This window comes from Aphidius gifuensis, linkage group LG2 (genome assembly GCF_014905175.1).
Source record: "Aphidius gifuensis isolate YNYX2018 linkage group LG2, ASM1490517v1, whole genome shotgun sequence".
Lineage (NCBI taxonomy): Eukaryota > Metazoa > Arthropoda > Insecta > Hymenoptera > Braconidae > Aphidius > Aphidius gifuensis.
In genome coordinates, this window is record NC_057789.1 from 10292866 (window position 1) to 10315621 (window position 22756).

The following is a 22756-nucleotide window of genomic DNA, read 5'->3' on the forward strand; positions in this document are numbered from 1 at the left end:
TTTAATTATGAATAAACACCACTTATGAGTGACAAGTTTTTACTCATTCTTGTATAGTTTTTTTTTTTTAAATAAATGGATCAATATGACAAATTTAAAATATCATATGTTACGCCTTGGTATCAATATTATAAATAAATAAATAAATAAATAAAATATTTAGTGAATTCACGGGCATATAAAATACCGAGTAAGCAATTAAATTTATTCCTTTTTATTTGTTAAATTATTTTTATGTTATTTTAGCAAAATCAACATTTTACCTTTTTTCTCACAATATTATGTTTTTTATTTTAAATTATTTTTGCAAACCGCAGTTCGAAGTCACCTTAGCTACTCGATATTTTACATCCGTTGACGTTACAAATAATTCTCTAAGTAAAATATTAAACGCTGACTATCGTGGGACAGGTAAAATATAATTGGTCAAGATGTTGCCACTATAAACATACGTATGTTAACAGTTAAGATATCTATGTTTATTGTTAATATATATATCTTAACATTAAACTTTTGTATGTTTAATGTAAACATATTGGTATGTTAACTGTTAACTTATCCTTCTCTGAGTGTGGAGCGAGTTTAGTTTTGTTGGTAAAAATAAGGGAACAGTTAGGTCGAAATAAAAGGTTGTCATTCCCCTTAAGCCACCTGTCGACGTGCATAACGATATTCTATTGAAATATCTATAGTTTGGTATTAAATCTTTGGGAAGTAATCCATGGTGAATGAGAGCCAGTACTAGAATATTTATTCCAGCATTAATGTCCCTGTTGAATGTCACCCTACAGCGTTGGTTTTGGCAAACGACATATTCGAAAAAATAAATATAAAAAAAAAAAAAAATTATTAATATTATATCAATTGAAACAAAAAATAAATAAATAAATAAATGACCTGTGGGGTAATTTACTTATTGTACATCTTTCATTGCATAAACAACATAGTACAGTTGTTTTGTACTCATCGGTAGTTATTACATCGATTTTGGAATTTGGTGCATTAGATAACGTTCAATTTCTCTCAATAGAACTTGACGATGACCTCTCATTTTTGATGATATTCTTGTATCACCAATTACAATCAGTGTTCTACCATTACTTGAATCCGACTTTGTTATTTTGATTGTTTTTTTTTCTTTCTTTTTTTTTTCTTTTTGACAATAATTAAGTTTTGAACGGAACTATTGTTAGTCTGCTCAAAATCTTTTCAACCTCGGGAATTTTTAAGTTTTTTAAAACAAAAAATATAGGGGTATGTAATCGGGGCTCGCGAATCGAATGGTTGGGTTTATAATTTGATAGGGCTAAGGGAAAGGGTTAAAAAAAATAATTAAACATAAAATAATCAATTACGCGTTTTCCGTTTAACTGAGAGTAAAATGTTTCAAGTAAAAGTTGTAGATAATAGGATTTTAGGGGGGGGGTAGTTCCAATAAGTTTTTTTTTTTTAACCGACCGTTTAGGCGTAATTAATTTTTAAAGTTTGTGATTTTTTATTAACTCGTTACCCCTCACGTGTTCCCACTCAAAACTCCCATGCGCGAGAGCGATAGATATATAAGTAAAAGCGATAGTGTTATTTCGACCCGACGCTACCCGACTGTACCCGACTCGATGCACATACACACACACAACTATTGTATTTACGCGCACTGTGATAGTATTAGTGATATACACTTTTAAATTCGATTTCAGGCAATTTTCTTATTTTTCGCGTTGTCGGCCCGGAATAAGCTGGGAAAATTTCACAAAGGATATGTAAAAATCAAGTTGGGTTCTCTATAAAAACGAACGGAATCAACAAAAAAGCAAAAAAAACAATAAATTTAAATTTCGAATTTTTTTAAATCTGTAATTTAAAATTCATGGCAAGGTCAAGATATTATTGGAGACTAAATTTTATAACTGATATTATAACGTCATTTTGAGTAAAAAATAATGGCCCTCACAGAATTTCGATATCTCGAATAATTTTCGAGATATTGAAGAAACAAGATATCAGATTTCTTTTTGTTTCGTTATTTTTGTTATGAACAAATGGATAAGAAAAAAATTGATTTATGAATTGTTTCTGATAGTAATTTTTACGAGGAACATTATGGATTAAACAGCAATATCATATCTAAAATAGTTTTCGAGATATTAAGCTTTGAAGGTAAATTATATCGAAATTTGTTGTTAATTTATTACTTTTTTGGGATTTTTATATAATAATAAATGCAACAAAAAAAAATATTGTTATTGATTTCAGTAGTATTTTTCACGTAGAAATCAATGGGCATAATAATAATCCGATATCTTCAATTGTTTTTTAGATATTAATATTTGAAATTAAAAAATATCGAGATATTATATAAGGACGGGTTGTAATTCGAAAAAAACAGACTTCATTGATTTTCAACTGCTAAAAAGATATCGGATTATTATTATGCCCATTGATTCCTACGTAAAAAATACTACAAAAATCAATAACAATATTTTGTTGCGCATTTATATATAAAATCCCAAAAAAATTAACAACAAATTTCGATACCTTCAAAGTAAATATCTAAAACTATTTTAGATATGATATTGCTGTTTATCCATAATGTTCCAAAAAAAACTACATAAACAATTCATAAATAATTTTTTTTATCCATTTGTTCATAACAATAACGAAACAAAAAATCGATCTGCATTTAACATCTATCTCGAAATTACGAAATTAAAGTGGAACCATTATTTTTTACTCAAAATGACGTTATAATATAAGTTATAAAATTTAGTCTCCACTAATATCTTGACCTTGCCATGAATTTTAAATTACAGATTTAAAAAAATTCGAAATTTAAATTTATTGTTTTTTTTGCTTTTTTGTTGATTCCGTTCGTTTTTATAGAGAACCCAACTTGATTTTTACATATCCTTTGTGAAATTTTCCCAGCTTTCTGAAAAAAATATTTTCAAACTTGTCAATTTTGGGGCAACGCAACTAAAACAGCTTTTTTTGCGAAAAACTCGATTTTCAAAGTGTTATAAACCTCAAAAAAAAAAAGTGATATTTTTTTTAAAAAGCTGAGAAAATTTCACTTTGAAAACGATTTTTCTTTATATTTTCATTCACCGACAAAATACTAAGAAAATGAACCAAAAAAAAAAAAAAAACCAATATCAATGAAATGCCTCATACAATATCTGCCAAAATAATGGACGAAAAAATAAAAAAAAAAATACGTAAGTGTATTTTATCGAGGACTATAATCTGTCAAAATTTTGAGAAGTTCTGAGGATGGGTCACCCAAACCGTGCCGATAATTGGCGTTTCTGCTCATATATTTATAGTATGAATAATAATAATAACAATAATTTTATAAATAATAATATTAATTACGTCATAATATTGATAATATTATCAATATTAATATTTCGAATATGATCAATACTCAGTTATACTGTTAATAATATTGAAATTAAAAAAAGTCGCACACGATACACACATAGCAGCTGACGCTCCGAGTTGTACGTTATATATAGTGCATGTAGAGTGCTTGCCGGCTTCCCTTGTCTCTATGTAATTCTCCCCTCTTTATCCGCTTGTGACCGTGCGTGTGACCAAGCGTATACCAAGCGTGGCGCAATGTACGTGATTCTAGCCTGAGAGGGCGGCTAGAAACACTGAAAAACCGGTTATTAGCGGGCGACAATCATTGTCGCCCGCTCTCAGTTACGCCCGGGCTAATATATGTGGAACGTTGATACATTTATCTGATGTAACAATTCAAATGGTTAACAGTACATCAGATTTAAATACAAAATAAATTATTGAATTATATATTTTATATTTAAAAATGAAACGTTTAATAAAAGAGTCTCAATTTCCATTTGAATTTGTTTTGTTTTCGTTTTTAATAAACGTTTTAATTTTTTTTCTTTTTCAACTTTAATTTACAATAATATTTTTATATTTTCAGGAATTGGTATTTTTTTTTTTTTTTTTGTAATTTTGTTTTATTTTTGTTTTTTATAAATATTTTAATTTTTTTTTTTTTTGAAGGGTTATTGTTTTTTTTAATGTTTTATTTTTGTTTTTGAAAAATATTAAAATTTTTTTTTTTTTCAAGGGTTAGTGATTTTTTTATTTATTTTAATTTAATTTTTTTGTATTTTGTTTAAAATTTATTTTTTTTCTAATTCATTTAAAAATTATTTTTTTTTAATTCTTAAAAACAATCAATACATTTTCATGAGATTATGCTTCTATTATACAAAACAGTTTTATTTATTTAAAGAATTTTGACTTTACATGAGTTTTGGTTTAGAATGATGTATAACAGCTTTAAATGCCATACCATTACGCCATGATGTTGTGAGATTTGTAACTTTATCATCAGGAAAATTACGTGTTATATCTTTATACCATTCTAATAAATCTTGTCCAGGTGTTTTATCTCTTTTTTTTTGTAAACCATTATCATTTTTTTTAAGATCCAATGGTTGTAATTTTAATCTCATTGATAAATTTTTATCATTTTCAATAGCAATATCATCGATTATTATTTCCTTATATTTATCAGATATACCAGTCAAACTTATACCACGTGATATATGAATATTATCATTTGAATGATTAATTGTATCATCTTTAGCAATACTTGAAATACTTATTGGTGTACTTGCTAATTCATTGTCAGTCAAACTATTTGTCATTAAATCCATTTGTGTTGATATATCTAATATTCCATCAATATTATTTGATGATACTTCTTCACTGTCTTCTAGTATATCTTCATTATCAAAATCATTCAATACAGCAATATCATAATCCACTGAAAATAAACTTGTCATACTCTGCATATCTTGATCAATTCAATTTAGAAATATATAATTATGATAATTATTGTTATATAAATTACCTATTTCCTTCCTTGACAGGATTTTTTAAATAATCTTACACATTCCAGGATAACTTTTTGTGAAGGTTTAGCATCATGGAATAAATCACCACCAAGTAATACAAAATCAACATCATGTTGAACAGCAAGTTCAAGTATTTCTTCAAATGTAATGAAGCTGTCATTGTCGTGTGCTAATAACAATAATTAAAAATAATTAAATAATAATAATAATAATTATTATTGTTTATTGACAATATAATTCATTTACCTTGTTTTGCTTTTATTTCATAACCTAAATGGCAATCAGTTGCTATTGCAATTTTCATATAAATTTTAGATCTTGTTGATATCTCTCCTTCGTCAACCATTTTTTAAAAATTATTTATAAATTTACTGGTAGATTTTATAATAATATTAATCAATAAACTATTGAAAGATTGGGATTGATATTATTTGCAACAAGTGTGTGTTTGAAACTGAGATTTTCGTGAAAGAGAAAAATAAAAAAAAAAACATGTGTATTGGCGCTTAAATTAATAAATACCCCAAAATAATAACAAAATACTCAATTAATTCATTTTACTTCATATTTATTTATCAAACATCAACGTAACTCATTTAACAACGTAACTCAAAAACTCCAAAATACAAAATAAGCTAATCCATAATTATCTCAAAAATCCTAAACTAAATAGGACCGCGTCCAACGAAATATTAATTATTAAATAATTAATAAACTAAATCTAATAATCGAAAGTGCCAAAAGTATCAGAATCAACTCGAGGATCAGCCTTGAGTTGATCATAAAAATTAAAGCTAAACAAAAGATAGCACATGGTGGTTGATCCACCATGTCCAACATACAAAAATAATCTCAAACTCACCGTCACCAGACGACTGGTTAAAACAGAGGTCCAGTCAGTCCGACGTCTCGAAGACAAGAGAGCGATTTAAAACTCACTATAATGAATTTTACATACGAGAAAAAAAGGGAGGAGGGGTTTGCCCTACTCTAATTTCTTGATGTTGATGATGTCGTGTCATGAAGAGTCGACCAAATGATTTTCTGGCTAAGCCTTTAAGACAACGAGAATTCGTTACATTTTATATTTGAATAAGTTTGTTTGCAATATTATATTTGTTAATAACTTAACAACGAATTTTTTTTATTTTTTTTTATTTTTTTAGTTATTAATAAGACCAATAGCTCATTGAAGGCTAATTAAATGGTCACATGAAATTACATAGTTACAAGGTATAGAGAAAAATTTTGTTTTTACAAGGAATACACATCAAGATAACAATTTATGTATATAGTCAATATTGATTTTCTTAGGAATACTAAATATATCAGCTGATGGATTGTTATTGAGAATATTGTTAACGCTTAATGTTAGTTTATATATTGGTGAATTAAAATCGTAGTTGTTAATAATTTTAGGAGAATATAAAGATAGGTTTGACCTGTTAATTGTATTGTGGTGAATCTACAGAGGAATATTATATAATAGTTCAGGGCAATACGTGTTACTATTTAAAATATTTATACAGAGAAGAGCATTAATGGAAAGCTGACGTATTTCAAGAGTAGTAAAGGCATATTTTTTACATAGTTTAATGTAATCATACCCTCTTGGCGGGTAAACACTTAAGGTTTTACCAACAAATAATTTTTAACGAGTTATTTTGTTGTTTAATATACTGTGCATTTATGAAGACAATTATAAAATCATTAATTACAAATGTTGTTATAAAACGAGTGCCTTGTGTGTTGGCCTTTCTCACTTGTTTTGAATAACGAATATTTTGATAAACATTATGCTCAAAACAGCATTGAAAAAAACATTTGGATTTGATGATTTTAAGAATGACATTCAGGCTATAGCTATTGATGCAATATATGCAAGTAATTAATTAAATATACTCCCAAAAAATACAAAAAAAAAAAAATACATAACCTGTAAAATTTATTTCAAATTCAATATTTATAATCATCAATTAATTTATACAGAGGAGAAAACATTATTTTAAAATTTTTCTTTCTGAAGATGAAATTTTCTTTAATTTTTTTTCCTCAGGTGTTACTCCTACCTGTGAATTTTTACGTCTATTACTATTACGAATTTCAGTTTGAATACTGCCTTGACTATTATTATCAGAACCAGTTGTATGATTTTCATCAAGTAATAATAATTATATTTATGTATTATATAATAATAATTATAATACTAATATATGTTTATATTTGTTGATTAAAAATTAATGAAAACCACAAAGCTTGATTTGTGGTTTTGTGGAATCGATCCAACTACAACAACAAAAAAAAAAACAAAGAATAAAAAAACACTTTTGAAAATTTTATTTTTGGAGAGAGAAAATTTTGTTTAAATTTTATTGAATCCTATCAGGTGTCTTCCTTAAAAATTATTCCACGAATATTTTCAGTATCTGTTGATAATAAAGATTCGAGAACGAAATTTTTAAGATGTTCCAATGGTTTTGCTATTGAATCAACAAACCAAACATCGTAAAATAAATTATTACGAAATACTGGTGATGAAAATATTTGAGGTTTTGCCATTCGAAGCGATTTGAAAATAACCTGAACAACCTGATGACAATAATTAAAAATTGGTATTATTATTATTAATGAATTTTTGATTATAGAATTTTTTTTAATAATACCTCTTCAGCAGCAGTGGCTGTTAGAGCAACAACTTGTATAACTTGGTCTAAAATCATGACTCCATTCACTCAAACAATGAGCTTCATCATTGATGTTAATTTTATCTAAAATGAATAAAAATAATTTAAAATAAAAAGAAAAAATTTTATTGCTTGCTCGGCATTTTACATGCGTTGAATTTATTAGATTATCATTTTTTAATCGATTATTAATTTTAATTATACCAAGACGTAACATAGCAAATTTTTTTTTTGAATCCTTCGGCCAACCTCTGTCACTTGAATTGCTAGGAAATTTTATTTGTTCCAAGTCAGCTTCTTGATTTTAAACGATTTCCTTTTTTTCAGCTCATAAATTTTTACTTTATTTCCATCAGGTACTTTAAAATTTATTTTAGAAATCTGAGATTCATCTTGGTTATGAAACGGAATACTAGTTAAGATTTGATGACTTGTAGAGTTTTTGTCTTCAGGAAACTTTTGAAATGAAATAAAATCAGTTTATTATGATTAATAATAGACTGTTGCTGATAAATTAATTTGATCACTACTGATAACTTTAGTGTGATCGCGGTAGATATATTTATTTGTACCAATGGAAGAAAATTATCAAGTTGATCCATCGCTCGATTTAGGCTTATGTTTTCTTCTTCGTTTTGCTCCTGAAAATCATTACTCATAGCTGGCTCAATCACCAAAGGAGTAGAAATAACATCTTTATGCAAAGTTAAATTCGCTTCATCCAAAAGTTCATTTGTTAAGTTATCTTGAGTATTTACCATGACGACTTCGGTATTCCAATTAGAATTTACAGCAAAGTCATTTTGTCACAGCTACTACCATTATTGTCATTTTTAGTCTAAAAAATAAATCATAAAATTTACAAATAGATGAGAATTTGAATATATATAGTTAGCGGTTAAATTCATTTCATATAATATAATATAAAAATAAATAAATAAATATAAAAATATATATCATATATTCACTTGAGCCAGCTCTATATCTGAAATAGTCAATGAAACCATCAACGATTCTTCTGTGAAGTCCGTTGTAGCGACTTGATAAATTTCGACTAATCCAAAAGCTGCACTGAGGAGACTCATTTTCACTTCATGATTTTATAGTTGGATCAATAGTGGTGGTAACAATCTTGTTTCGCTGATTGGTGGTGCTGGTCTTAGCAGCAATAACCCCGTCTCCTCGATTATAAATAGTGGTAACAACTTCATCTTCTTGCAGATCAACAATGTTACCAACAACTTCTTCTGTCTGATCATCATTGTTTTCCTCATCGTGATCAGTGTCATTGTTACTGTTGTACTGTTTTGTTATATGTTTATAATTATTGGCATAATGTCATAATGTAACATAAATCATATAACTACATATATTATATAAACTTACTTCTTCGATTGGAGACTTGTGATTATGTTCAACATCAGATGTAATTACCACAAGCTAGTCACCAGCTTGGTTACAAATCCCAGTTATTAATACTGGACACAAGTTTTTTGAACTGTAACAAGAATAAATTGTAAAATTACAGATGAATACAATTTCCGATTCGACAGAACTCGGATTTGTTTTTTTTCGATAAAACTTTATTGGGTAGGTAGATATTTGATGTTGATGAAATAAATGATTCCCATAAAATAAATATCTCGGAAAACCTTCTGTGAATATAATACCAGCACTAGCACGTAAATAACAATCAACAAACCAAATTAAAATTAAACTACGAAGATTGTCAAATAGCTTGCTTTGTGAATTAATGCAATCTACTAAGGCTGTATTTATTCGTCGATTAAATATTTTGAATGAGTTAAATGATGCGTGGAAAACGAATAAAGAAGTATTAATTACAAAGGTCATAGACGAAAAAAAGCTTAATACGAGTTTTATGAATTTGTCTATTCGAGAAAAATCAAATGAAGACTTGTATGCAGGAAAAAGTACTCCACATGAAATAGAGTCGATTGACGATGACAAGAATATACTCAATCGTATTCATTTATTAACTCCAATTAAAAAAAATAAGAAAAGTAAAAGCAATGTCGTCAACATTAAAAATCTCAAAAAAAAAGACAAACCGGAAAGAGACCAGATTTGATATTTGCTGTTTTGTTTTATCCATTCAAAGTTGATATAATCGTAAGCCGTGAATCTTCCATTTCGCTGAATGAGATATTGGAAACAATAACAGATTTTCCAGGCTCTTTTCTTCATGATTGTCTCAATTAAAATAATTTAGAAAAGTATGTAAAGGAAGATATCATGAATAAATTAGATACTCATTGATCAAAAAAAAGTATTCATGACATTATTACCTATCTTATAAAAAAATAATTGAAGTAACAAAAAAAGAAACAGAAGGATACTTTTGCTGCGCATTGTGCTGAAATTATTTCCACAGACAATGTGAGGGAAATCTTGTTGATTTTGATACTTCTTATGGTACATGTTTAACATCAGCAGATAAATTATTAATACAATTACCATGTACTAAAAATGATTTATTAATATTAGCACCCTCTTGAAAACAAGCTACATTACAACCAGTTGCTGAAGCTCTCTTCAAATCAGTCAAATCAATTATTGATAATTTAACATGTTTAACTTGTCCATCAAGTTTATTTGATATATTAACATACACTTAAAATATAGCATCTTCTACTACTTTCTTGATTAGCATCCGTTGAATATTAGGTACAATTTTTATTACCACGTGCTAAGAGATTTTTAAATGAATAACAATAACACCAGCATGTGCATCTTCTCGTAATGCTAAATTTTAAATATGTTATACCTGAATTGAAATCATGACATTGCACATCAATTTGACGAAATAATTCAACTATTGTTCACTATTTCATGCCTGGATCATTTAACAAGGATTGTATGTGTTTTACCAGCACCAGCTGCATTATATGCAAGCACTGAACAAAAAAAAAAATTACAAGTAATTCAACAATTTTTTGTAATGCACTTACAATACTTATGAGAAGTATATCTGGTGTTGAATCTTCCGCCTGTAGGAAATCTTGAACTGCACTAGGAATAGAGAAAAGGTGGTATGAAGGCACAGGACTACTTGTCAATCCGGACAAGACGGAACTGGTAGTCTTCACGGGTAAAAGAAAGCTAGAAGGGTGGAAAAATCCAAAATTTTATGGTAACGAGATTGTACCCTAAAACTCAGTCAAACATCTGGGTGTTATACTAGATTATAAACTCAATTGGGGATTACAAGTAGAAAGAGTTCCAAACAGGGCCGTTATGATGCTATATACGCTCAGAAGGATTTGCGGTAGAAACTGGGGTATCAACCCAAGCATCATGGCCTAGAAGTACCAAGCGGTATATACCTGCGGTGGTGCATGGGGCAATTGTTTGGTGGAAGAGATCCGGACAGGTAGGCGCCAGGGGTCTTCTAGAACAGGTCAGAGGCTTAGCGCTGAGAGGCATTACAGGGGCTAGTAAGTCGACCCCTATTTGTGCTCTGAAAGAACTATTAGATATGCCTCCACTACATCTAATAGTGAGAATAGCAGCACTGAGGGTCGGGAGCAGACTTATGAGAAATAGGCAGTGGGCAGGACGCGTAGACGATACTGGACATTGTACTATTGCTTTCTAGCAGAGAAATTTAAATTCTGCGGTATTAGCTAGGCAGGACTTTTTGGAAGAAAGATACAGCTCTGAAAAGAAATTCAAGGTCAATTATCCGGAACGGAAGGATTGAATGAACAACCGGATCCGATCTCGGAATGCGATCTCATCTGGTTTACAGATGGATCCAAGACCAAGGAGGGCACTGCAGCAGGGATCTACCAAGGGTACTAATTTTACTCTGGGCGGAATCTGTACGGTCTTCCAAGCAAAGGTATTCGCGATGTTAGTATGTGCAGAGATGAAATTAGAACGTGGCTATAGGAACAAAAGGATCTGTATCTGTTCCGATAGTCAAGCAGCGCTGTTGGCGATTGACGCACCAGCAGACAAACCAGCAGACAAATCAGGAATCCAGGGTAATGAGACAGCCGATGAACTGGCTCGTGGAGGTTCAGCATTGAGACTCTATGGGCCGGGACCAGTCGTAAAGATTGCAGATTGCTTTGTTAAGACAGAAATCCGCGCCTATCAACACAGGGTATATAAGGAAATTATGGAGAGAGGAGCCCAAGGTAAAGCAAACACACGATTTCCAAGGTTAACCTGAGCGGAAGGTAGGTAGGCAGCTAATAAATATGACTAGGTGTCAGCTGAGGCTAGTAGTAGGACTGGTAACGGGACACTATAGACTCAGGGCACATCTGAAAAGGATAAGACTAGTACGGGATGTCACTTGTCGCAAATGCATTGGACTGGTCATATTGCATTGGACTGGTTGAGCTTAGATTTCAATGCTTTGGGAAGCACTTTTGCGAACCCGAAGAGATCATAAAGCTATCAATGAGCGTGATCGCAGCGTTTGTGAATTGGAGAATGTAAAAAGTATTTCAAAAAAATGTATTGTTTATAATTTTTTTCTTATGAAATGATAATCAATCGAAAAAAATTAATATCTGAAAATTGATGAATTTATTTTACCAGTGAACATATAAAGTCAATTACAGGTAAAAAAAAACATTATTATTAACTCTTTTTTGCTTTTTTGGTTCATGTCATTTATTGTTTTAGCTTTTCTTTTATTTTTTCCTTGTTTTTATTGATTTGTTCGCTAAGCTACTTTAGCTGTATTTTATACTTCACCTGCAAAATTTTATATTTTTCAATTGACAAAGCAATTTGAAGATTAAAAAGAATTTGTGCAAGTGAAGGGTATATCATTCGACGTATTCTTAATACATGACGAGTTAAAAATTAAATTAGTCCATATTTATTATCCTTCTTCAAAAGCATTAATTAAATTACTCTTGATATTGTTCATTGACATGCAAGGAGCAATTTCATTATTGAATATTGTGAATGTATCTGTTATTGGTTTAATTGTGTTCGGAGTTGGTTCGAATTTTTTTCAGTTGTGTCATCAATGATAATAAAACAAGTCTCACACTCTATACAACTTCTTTTTAATTTTAATCTATACATCAACTCTCGAGTAATGATTCAAGGCATCATGTCGTGTGTTGAATATATCATTTCAATAATAGCATCATAATCACTTTCATAATCAGATAAGTGTAATAAAGCAACGTCTTGACTATTGTCATCACCATTATTAATGATATTATTATTATTATTATTATTATTATTCGAAGCAAACCAATGACGTAAAAATTAAATTCTTAAAATATCTTTGAATATTTGATGAACAACATCAACACACATTAATTTGATATATGGGTAACTTGTTTTTTTTAAACATAGAGTTCAAGTCTTGTTTGAATACACTCTGTTTTTTTTACTTTGAAAATATATATAATATAATTGCCTTATATTCTTAAACAACAAAATAAATATTACTTTGTTTTTAGTTGTACCTTATATTATTTGTACTTATATAAATTCGTCTACATTTATTTAAGGTTTGAATTATAATAAATTTCAGTTCCTTATTCAATTCTATTTGGTGTCACTGATCAACATTAATTTTACATGGACCAATTGATGGAATAACAGCAGGAAGACGTAGTACTTTTTTGGCAAAACTGGATATGTAGGATAAATAAGAGTAGCTGCATCCCAATAAGAAAGTCACGAACACGTAATGTAAAAAAGTTTTTGAAGGTTCTATATACGTTCCCAGTTCCTGAATTTGTTTTTGTCCAATTGTGTCAATTAATAAATTATGATCTCGTTCATACGATTTTCGTTCTTGACCTCTGTAAGTAGGATAAAGCAAATCGGTTATTAAAGCAACAGAACTACGTGGTCTTGGTTCCAAGCAAGCAAGAATATATTGGCTGACACTGCAGCAGTAAGAAATAATATTCAGGTTTCCTTGAAATCTAGAATTGCTAGAGAAGATTGGTTCTGAGAATTCCGAAAAAGACATCCCAAGGTTGTCTTGAGTAAACCTGAGTCTGTTTCAATTTAAGGTGAATTTTCACTCAAATTATTTGTCGGCAACAATTTTTTATTTGTCAGCGACAAATAAAATATTTGCAGCCTGCAATCAAATAATTGTCACCAACAAATATTTTATTTGTAGTCTGCAAATATTTATTTGTCAGCAACAAATATGACGTCAACATAAACATAAACATAACCAAACGTCAGAATAGTGTGTAATTGTGATCACAACAATGAATAAAAATGTAAGTAGCTATACATATATATTTATAATAGAATATTAATATTAATGTTAGTCCTGTTTTATAATTTTTCAATCTTCAATAACTTTAATTATAGATCTGTGGTCTCTGTGAAGAGATTCCTCACTTGGAAATAAAAAATAATCAGCACTTTTATAGTCACAAATGTTTCAATGGTTATGCCAAGCTTCACTTTGAAAATGGAAAAATATACCCTGTTAAAGGTCAGTAATCATTTTATTTCTGAATCTTGTCATCATCATAATTCAAGAAATGTATATTTCCCATTGAACTTTTCCTCAGCTGATGGAGTCGTTGTCAAGAGGTTTACTGCCAGTCAGTTGTTGTCGTTGAATCCTAAACCTGTCAGTATAATCGCAAAACAACAGATTACAGAAACAGGTAAATTCGATTACTATAAGAATTGGATAATAAATACACATATCTTAATCTCAAATCTTACAATGAAATAAATTTCAGATAACGATAATCGTATTGAAGACTGCTTCAGTAAGGACTGTGAGAAAAATGAAAATTCAAATCCAAACATTAAAAAAAAAGGTATTCCGGGAAGAAAGAGTGATACATGGTATGTTGAAATGGAAGAAAATTTGATTGATAAAGTCCATAAGTATCCATCACTGTGGAACTTTTCATTGAGTATAACAGAACGATCACCTAATCGAAAACTGGCAATATGGACAGAAATATCTGATGCTATGAAGAGTTACATAATTAATAATACATTATATTCACATTATTATTTTATTACTGTTCAAAAATTTTAGTTTTATTTTCTTCAAACGTTTACAGTTGAATATCCAGATAAAACAAAAATATTAGATATTGGTTTGTTGTCCAAAAAGTGGGAAAATTTACGTACATCTTACAATAGAAAAATGGCTCTTGATTCAAAGAAAAAGCAAACAGGATCTGCAGGAGGAACTCCAGATAAAAAATGGGTTCACGAGGACCGTATGAAATTTTTATCAGATATTGACACTAATGAAGAGTAAAATTTTTTATTTTCTTGAATTTTTTGATTATTGTTTTGTTTGTATCGTAGATTAATCAAACAACTTGTTTTTTGTGTTAATTTCAGAACTGATTCTAATATTGCTGAACAGGATATTAATGTTAAAAATAAATATAAAAAAAGGAAAAATCATCAAGAGCAAAAAGTCGAAGCATTACAGCATACACTTGAGCAACTGATAAGCAAATGTGCTCCACCACCACCACCACCACCACCACCTCAAATATCACAGCAACAACATCTTCAACAGCCTGAACTAAAAAATCCACACGTCTTAGGATTTTTACATTTTATGGGGACGATTATCGATGATTTACCACCAGACTTATTGCAAGAAGCAATGCTTAAAATTCATGTTCTTCTCGACGAATATCGCAGAAAAGCTGTTGATCAGCTACAATACTAAAAAATAATTGATAAAGATTAGTCGTTAATTTATTTTTTTACTTTAAAATAATTCAAAAGATGATATACTTAAGTTACTTAAAGCAAGTTCTTTTTATCTAGTTTTTATAAAGTCAGTGTTTATAAATGTGATTTAATAACAAATAGTAAATTATATCTATGAATCTAACTAAAATTTTATTTAATAAAAAATTTTTTTTTCTTTTCTTGTCAAGTAACACTTTACAAATATATATGACGGAATTGCCACTGGACAGCACCTTCTTCTTGAAAAAACTCTGCAAATTGATCTCGTAGTCGCTCTGCGCTAGAACAAAGAGGTATCTCACTAAGTGGGTTCATATTTAACGATGAATCTTCACTACCAACATAATGTTGGATAGCTCCTTCATTTGTTGAAACTTGATTGATTGTTGAATCACAGTTTGAGTTATTGTCTTTGTTGATCATCAAAAAATTATGGAGACAAACTGTTGCTTTTATTATCGCCTTTATTGTTGCTCTTTTGCCGAGGATAGGGCGACGTAAAATCCTCCATCGAGAACATAAAATACCAAAAGTATTTTCGATTACTCTTCGTGCACGACCCAAACGATAATTAAATATGAGCTGTTTCTCCTCCATGTTGCTTTGTTGTGTGTAAGGTCGTAGTAAATAGTCAGATAATGGAAAGGCTTTATCACCTACTAAGATGTATGGCAGTATTGTTTCAGTTTTTTCTATTTTCGAAGGAGGTGGAACTTTTAAACTTTCTTCTTCGAAATAACGTCCAATTTTCGACCGAAAAAAAACACCACCATCACTTTGCCGCCCATTAGCTCCAATATCTACAAGTGTGAAACAATATCGATGATCACAGACGCCTAGTAACACGAGACTGTGAAAGCCTTTGTAATTGAAATACCTAGACCCAGCATTTGGAGGAGCCTACAATTAGAATCAAAATTTTAAAATTAAGTCATGTGACATTTATTATGATAACTTGCCTGTATTTGAACATGTTTTCCATCTATCGCACCAATGCAGTGATGAAAATTCCATCTATCCTCGAAACCTTTGGCAATTCTCAACCAATCATTTATTGTTGGTGTTGGAAGAACGATTGGCTGCAATTTTAACCATAATGCTGTACATGTTTCAAAGATAATGGTAGATACCGTTGAAAAACCCATAGAATGCTCAAAAGCTAACGATTTTTGGCTATCACCAGACGCCAAATATCTGGAAATAATATTGTATACAATAGTCGATCGTTTATAAACGTTGATAAAAAGATGAAAATTTATTAGTTTTGAAATACTTGATAGTAAGTGCAAGGCGCTCGTCTACTGAAATTGGCGTCCGAGATCTCGTCACTCTGGTACGTATTATCAAAGGTGCAACCAGCTGAACCAAATATTCAAATTGTGTCGGTTTCATTCGGAAATAGTCAAGAAATAAACGTGCATCCCTTAACAAAATTGGGAACATCACAACGAAAAAACCTTTCCTCCGTTGTTTCACAAACTCAGATTCCCAGTATTTTTTTTTTTTGTATTGTCTTGGATAAGGCGTTTTTATCAGTTCCAAAGCAAATTCAACTATTTTAGAAACTTGATTAATATTGTATAATCCAGATGGTCGAATTTTTCAAATAATTGATACACTGATTAAACAGAAGGTCTTGTAGGTTTTCCATATTTTTACAATTTATTTCATGTATTTACAATTGAATATTATATATTTTTAAAAAACTATCGTTGAACACAAGTTTATATACAATTATGTGACTGTTTTTTATACTTTCCTTTTTTGGTTATGTTTATGTTTATGTTGACGCCATATTTGTTGCTGACAAATAAATATTTGCAGTCTACAAATAAAATATTTGTTGGTGACAATTATTTGATTGCAGGCTGCAAATAATTTATTTGTCGCTGACAAATAAAAAATTGTTGCCGACAAATAATTTGAGTGAAAATTCACCTTTACAGAGCCAGAGGCTTTAACAAAGTGGTAGTGGGTCAATTTTTCAACTTGTTGTAGTATAAACTCTAATTCTTAATAGTCCGTGGGCCGAGGCCAAAAAACTTGCACAGAACCGCATTGGCTTAATACCTGTTGGATGTTAGCCCTATACACCCATAACACGTTGCACTTACTCCCTACCGTTTTAATGGTCACCTGTCCACAGGTTAGCCAGGTAAAAAAGACGAATTCTAAACAACGTTAAAAATAGTAGGCGAGCTAGATTATTTTTTTTGAGTGTATCTTAAATACAAGAAAAAAATCTCTACTATTTTAAAGATTGTTGAAGGGGTTAAAAAAATTATTGAAAATTAAATTGAATTATAGAGTAATGTGGTATGGGTGGGGATTACTGAGTGGCGCTTTACTCTACAATTAAATTTAATTTTCAATAATTTTTTTAACCCTTTTAACAATCTTTAAAATAATAGGGATTTTTATCTTGTATTTAAAATACACTCAAAGAAAATAATCTAGCTCGCCTACTATTTTTAACGTTGTTTAAAATTCGTCTTTTTGACCTGGCTTACCTGTGGACAGGTGACCATTAAAACGGTAGGGAGTAGGTGCAACGTGTTATGGGTGTATAGGACTACCATCTAACAGGTATTAAGCCGATGCGGTTCTGTGCAAGTTTTTTGGCCTTGGCTTACCGTCTATAATGGTTATGTACAATATCGCTGAGTAAACGGTATACTAAGAACTGTGATCAATGTACTCAAAGCATCATGACACTGTCAGGACTACCATAATTATTCTATCATGATAAATATCATAAAATAAACAGTACTAGCTAAAAGTTGGTACGTGAAATATAATCAACACAATGATAAAAAAAAGATTTAAGCAAAAAAAATAACAACGTTTTTGACAACCTGTTAGTTACAATATTGTTTAGCAACAATTTTATTGTAGCAACAAAAAATAGAGTAACACTTCACTTGAACTAATCTATCTTGAAGAAAGTTTTGTACTGTAACGAGATTTGGCAGATCTCGCGCTCCCGAAAATAATTAGAGGTCTGGTCTGAGGGGGTTTTATCGACTAAGACGCTAATTAATACCACCGGTTTGTGAGTGGCCTCGGTAGTGACATCCATTTTTGCCTGAATGTCAGTGTTGACTTGGTAGACATCCACCACGAGTGGATAATCGGGATTCCCACCCTGGCTACGACAGATTCATATCCCCTACTTCGACACTCCCACCGGAGAGTCGCATCGAGGTGTGCGCACAGATGGTCGTATGGAGTGGGTCAAACGGAAGTGGGGATAGAGAGTCCATAAAACTGGTGATCGCTGGCATCTCACTGCCAGTCGTCGGCCGGCTCTCGGAGCTAGTTGATGGCACCGGGACTGGTGACAGTCCGTGGTTGGCTGCCGATGAAGCTAGCCGATTCTTTGGTGGAGTTGGCTGGTGACTTGGTGATGTCGACATGCTCCTATGGAGGAGCTAGTTGATATCATTGGTGAAGCTGGCATGATTCCTTGGTGGAGTTAGCTGACTTAGACTATGACGTCGACTGGGTCCTAGGTTGGAACTAGTTGATGTCACTGATGAGTCCAACCAAGCTCCCGATGCGTGGTGCATGCTCTCGGGGGTGATTTACGATGTCGCTACGCTGTATAGGTAGGACGTTGTATATCACTCGCTCTCTCGCTCTAATGTGGTTACTTACTGTCAGGGTAACCTATAATCGAGTAGCCAAATGCATAGAGTAGTCCGGCGTAAGACCAGCGTGGCTGCGGATGGACTTTATGTTCGACTACTTGGTGCACTAGAGTGAGTAGGCAATAGGAGGATATTTGGTAAAGCCTGTGAGGTACGAATATCCTCGTTCTCGTATTGACTTAGGTTGTGCGAGTGAGTGAAACCAAAGTTAATGATTACGGTAATAACCGCCGCCGCGGGGTGAGGTTATTACGCTCCCGGCCAATATTAAAATTCATATACATTTTAGTAATGGTGCCAGAGTGACGTTTTGGAACTAATATGGTGGACCGCGCCTCTCTACCATTTCTTACTGAACTAGTCGCTACCGAAATGGCCGTCGGCGGCCATTGCTTCCGAAACTACCCCACGGTCCGTTGGTTGCCGTTATACACCAGCTGGCTCCCTCCTGGCGGTAAGAGAGGAGTATGGTGAGAAATCCTCGTTGATCCCATAGTAACTGAGGCTTCTACTTTGTCGGCGGAAAAATCAGTTACAGTACATAATTGGTGACTATACCTATTTAACCAGCATTTTTTAGTAGTCGGATAATTTTTTCTATACATTTTTTCAAAGGCTTTTTCAAGATCGATTGATACAGCTATCAGGTGTTGCTTATTGGCAAAAGCTTCGCAAATTAGGTCTTGAAGCTTGAGTAGGTGGTCAGTTGTTGGATAGTTTTTTCCACAGCTACTTTGAGCTGGTGATATCATTTCATTTATTTACAGTTACTAAGTGAGACGTTTGGTTATGATTTTTTTCATGATTTTACCAATGTTACATGTCAGTGCTATTGGCCGATAGTTGAAGGCTATGGTCTTTTCCTCGCTTATGAATTGCAATAATGTTTGTTAATTTCCATGAAGTAGGGAATTTGTTTGTTTTAATAAAATTAGTAGTGGCAGATGTGTTATGAGTATCGATGACAGTGTTGCCAGACTCGGAACATCTTCCTACTAAAAATTTCTTAAAAAACCACTAGGTTGAGCAGTAACTTTAGTGGGTAAGTATACCTACTTAATTTTGAAAAAACTCAAAACGGTAGCAAGAGAAGCACCAATATCACTAAGATACCAGTATCTAGGAAGTAACTATACATTTAGAGTATCATGTAATGAAGATCATCCATAATAACAATACAATCATTGGAAAGTGTAGAAAGTCAACGGTAATAGACAGCTATGAAAAACAGGCACCAACCAACCATTTATTGGACAGAAGCAATAAACCAATGGGTTTCAGTTACAAATATGAAGTTCTTTTCACCAATTTACCTGTCTCTGACAAAGTAGGTAGGATAATACAGAAATCCAGTCATCCAAATAGTGAATTTCAAATATTATTTGGAAAAGAACTAACAGAAACATGTCGTTCTTTACGGTTGGCTGCAAAACAAAAGGTGGACCATTTGTTTGATTTGCTTCATATCAAGCATCACAGAACAACAAATACTAGTTTGGAACAGTAAAATTTGCATCAGTATTTATTGTTGAATCATTGGCTATAATGACTATAATAGAAACACTAAATATAAAAGAAAACATGAGACCAGGACAATACACAATTTTCTCAGACTTAACTAGTGCACTAGCAAGTATAAAAGTCAACATCAAACGATCAACATCAGGTCAATTGATCTGTAAAATAAAAAATAAACTTGTTAAACTCATGAATAAAGAAATACGGAATAAAATTTTTTTGGATCCCAGCACATTGTACGATTGATCAAAATGGGTTAATAGACCAGGAAGCGAAGGCTAGAATCACGACAGGAAGAGATTCCCAAGTGTTAATTCCACTTGCTGATTTTAAATGCAAATGGAGAGAGAATTGAAGCAATGGGTTTCATAAATGGTGCACGAAATCAGCTGGAAAAAAAGGTACTGGATATTTCATCAAGTACTACAAAGCAAGCTCTAAACTATGGCGAAATGATTTCAACTTCAATCGTAAGCGAATTGTGATTTTGAATAGGATAAGAAGTGGACACACTACAACAAGATCAAGTCTGAAACGATTTGACATTGTAAAAGATGAATGGTGTGGATGGTGTCTTAATAAAGGTGTAAGAACACCTGAAACAATTGAGCACATTATATGGGAATGTGATCAATATAATGATGAACGTGATAAATATATTGATGGAATTACGTGCAAAGAAGGAACAACATTGAACAAGGACATTGGAATGTATGTAAACACCAGAAACAGGATGTTGACAGAAGCTCTAGGGAAGTTTTTGATCAACATCGAAATTTATTTTCAAATCAACGATGACAACTTTGTAAATATTAAAAAAAAAAAAAAACTATTGAAGATAAATGGCCGTATAAGCTGGTACCTGAGATATATACTGTTAGAACTTTACGAACTTTTATATTAATTGAGTATAAAATATAAGAATGAATAAGACATAATATGTTGGTATACGCAAATAGTAGGTCAAGTGTCAATGCCGCTGGAGGAACTGGTTTAGCGTTTTCCCTTGGTCACGTACGCAGCTGCGGTCCATTAACTGTATTATTGTCGCGAGAGTGAAATCATCAATAAATGTTTTCAACCTGTAAGATCAACAATTTACTACAATTTAAGTTACTGAGAACTCGCGTAGAGTAACGAATATAACCCATAAAAAGTCGTAGCACAGAAATTCTAATATTGAATTGCCCAAAACTGTATAGGACCCGGATTCATTCTATAGCTGTTCTAAGAATTTTATATATCAAATTGTTGTCAAAAAAATATTAATAATCAACTGGTTAGCTCACGCCAAACAATTTGTATCATCCGTATAGCAACAACGTGAAAATAATTTACTATTAATAATCTTCATCTTTTTTGAATATCTCGATTAATGTAAGATCATGTATTGAATGATCATAGTAATAATTTCATTTACTTTATTTTGTTTTCTACAATAAATATAAATTTAAGTTACATGCATCGGTGTATTTTATTCAACTACAACCCTAAAATCATATAAATGTACGAGCTCCACCCGGTTTTCACCTGCAAACGACTGAATTAAAACGAAGCAGTAACATCCAGCAGTTAATCCTAGGATCATAATCTAAGGTCAACAAGTTTACTTTGAATATAGTCGTATTAGCGAACATATCCTGATACGATGGTCAGATTATTATATTTCTTAATATAATAGTTCAACCAATAATTTGTTTATGTTCAAGGAGCATATTCTTGACATAACGATACCTTTTTGTACATATTTGTACATTTGTTAATAAAAAAAAAAAAAAAAAAACGGTTACTACTGCATTTGACTCGCTGAGACATCATTTGACTTCATTTGACGTCGATGACGACTTAAGCCTCCACCGTCCATCGATTCGGCAATTCAAAAATCAGTTACTACTGAATGAAAAAATAAAATTACTTCTAAGGCATCTTGATTGAGACGCGTAGTCATTAGACGATTGTAACCACATTTTTCACTTATTTCCACTTATTATATACTATTTCTTACATGACGTCGACAGTTGTTTTCAAAGTTACAAGATAACCATCATATGGACTATTCGTCATAAATTCCCAGTTATTACTTCCCATGGAGGGGCCAGTTTAGTAAGTATTGATGAAGATCTATTTTTACCTCATAGAGACAATAATAATGATATAAATATGATTCTTTAATTATTAATTATCGTACATTGTAATAATAATTACCGTACTCTAACGAGTTTTTGATTGTCCGTGAGGTCATTGCAGTGATGAGTTTTTGCTTTCGTCTGATAAAATTAATAGTTTGTTCACAGTCAAC

The 22756-nt window shown here is 31.4% G+C and overlaps 2 protein-coding genes across 2 annotated transcripts; both read right to left on the reverse strand.

Moving 5' to 3' along the window:
* Positions 1-4280: 4280 nt before the first annotated feature.
* On the reverse strand, positions 4281-5244 carry LOC122850355 (double-strand break repair protein MRE11-like). Its single transcript, XM_044149514.1, has 4 exons — positions 5145-5244; positions 4936-5067; positions 4562-4837; positions 4281-4429 (listed from the first exon to the last, which is right to left on the reverse strand). Exons 1-4 carry the CDS (start codon positions 5242-5244, stop codon positions 4281-4283), a joined length of 657 nt encoding a protein of 218 aa, XP_044005449.1.
* Positions 5245-15484: 10240 nt separating this feature from the next.
* Positions 15485-17114, reverse strand: LOC122850356 (protein ALP1-like). Its single transcript, XM_044149515.1, has 3 exons — positions 16563-17114; positions 16249-16483; positions 15485-16189 (listed from the first exon to the last, which is right to left on the reverse strand). Exons 1-3 carry the CDS (start codon positions 16730-16732, stop codon positions 15485-15487), a joined length of 1110 nt encoding a protein of 369 aa, XP_044005450.1. The 5' UTR covers positions 16733-17114.
* Between the last annotated feature and the right edge of the window lie 5642 nt (positions 17115-22756).

Coding starts and splice junctions, on each gene's coding strand:
- LOC122850355 (XM_044149514.1), bottom strand. CDS start 5,244: ATGGTTGACGAAGGAGAGATATCAACAAGATCTAAAATTTATATGAAA. Junction 4,838..4,935: donor ACAAAAAGTTATCCTGGAAT/GTGTAAGATTAT, acceptor GAATTGATCAAG/ATATGCAGAGTATGACAAGT. Junction 4,430..4,561: donor ACGTGGTATAAGTTTGACTG/GTATATCTGATA, acceptor AAAAAAAAAGAG/ATAAAACACCTGGACAAGAT.
- LOC122850356 (XM_044149515.1), bottom strand. CDS start 16,732: ATGTTCCCAATTTTGTTAAGGGATGCACGTTTATTTCTTGACTATTTC. Junction 16,484..16,562: donor CGCCTTGCACTTACTATCAA/GTATTTCAAAAC, acceptor TATTATTTCCAG/ATATTTGGCGTCTGGTGATA. Junction 16,190..16,248: donor GAAAACATGTTCAAATACAG/GCAAGTTATCAT, acceptor TTCTAATTGTAG/GCTCCTCCAAATGCTGGGTC.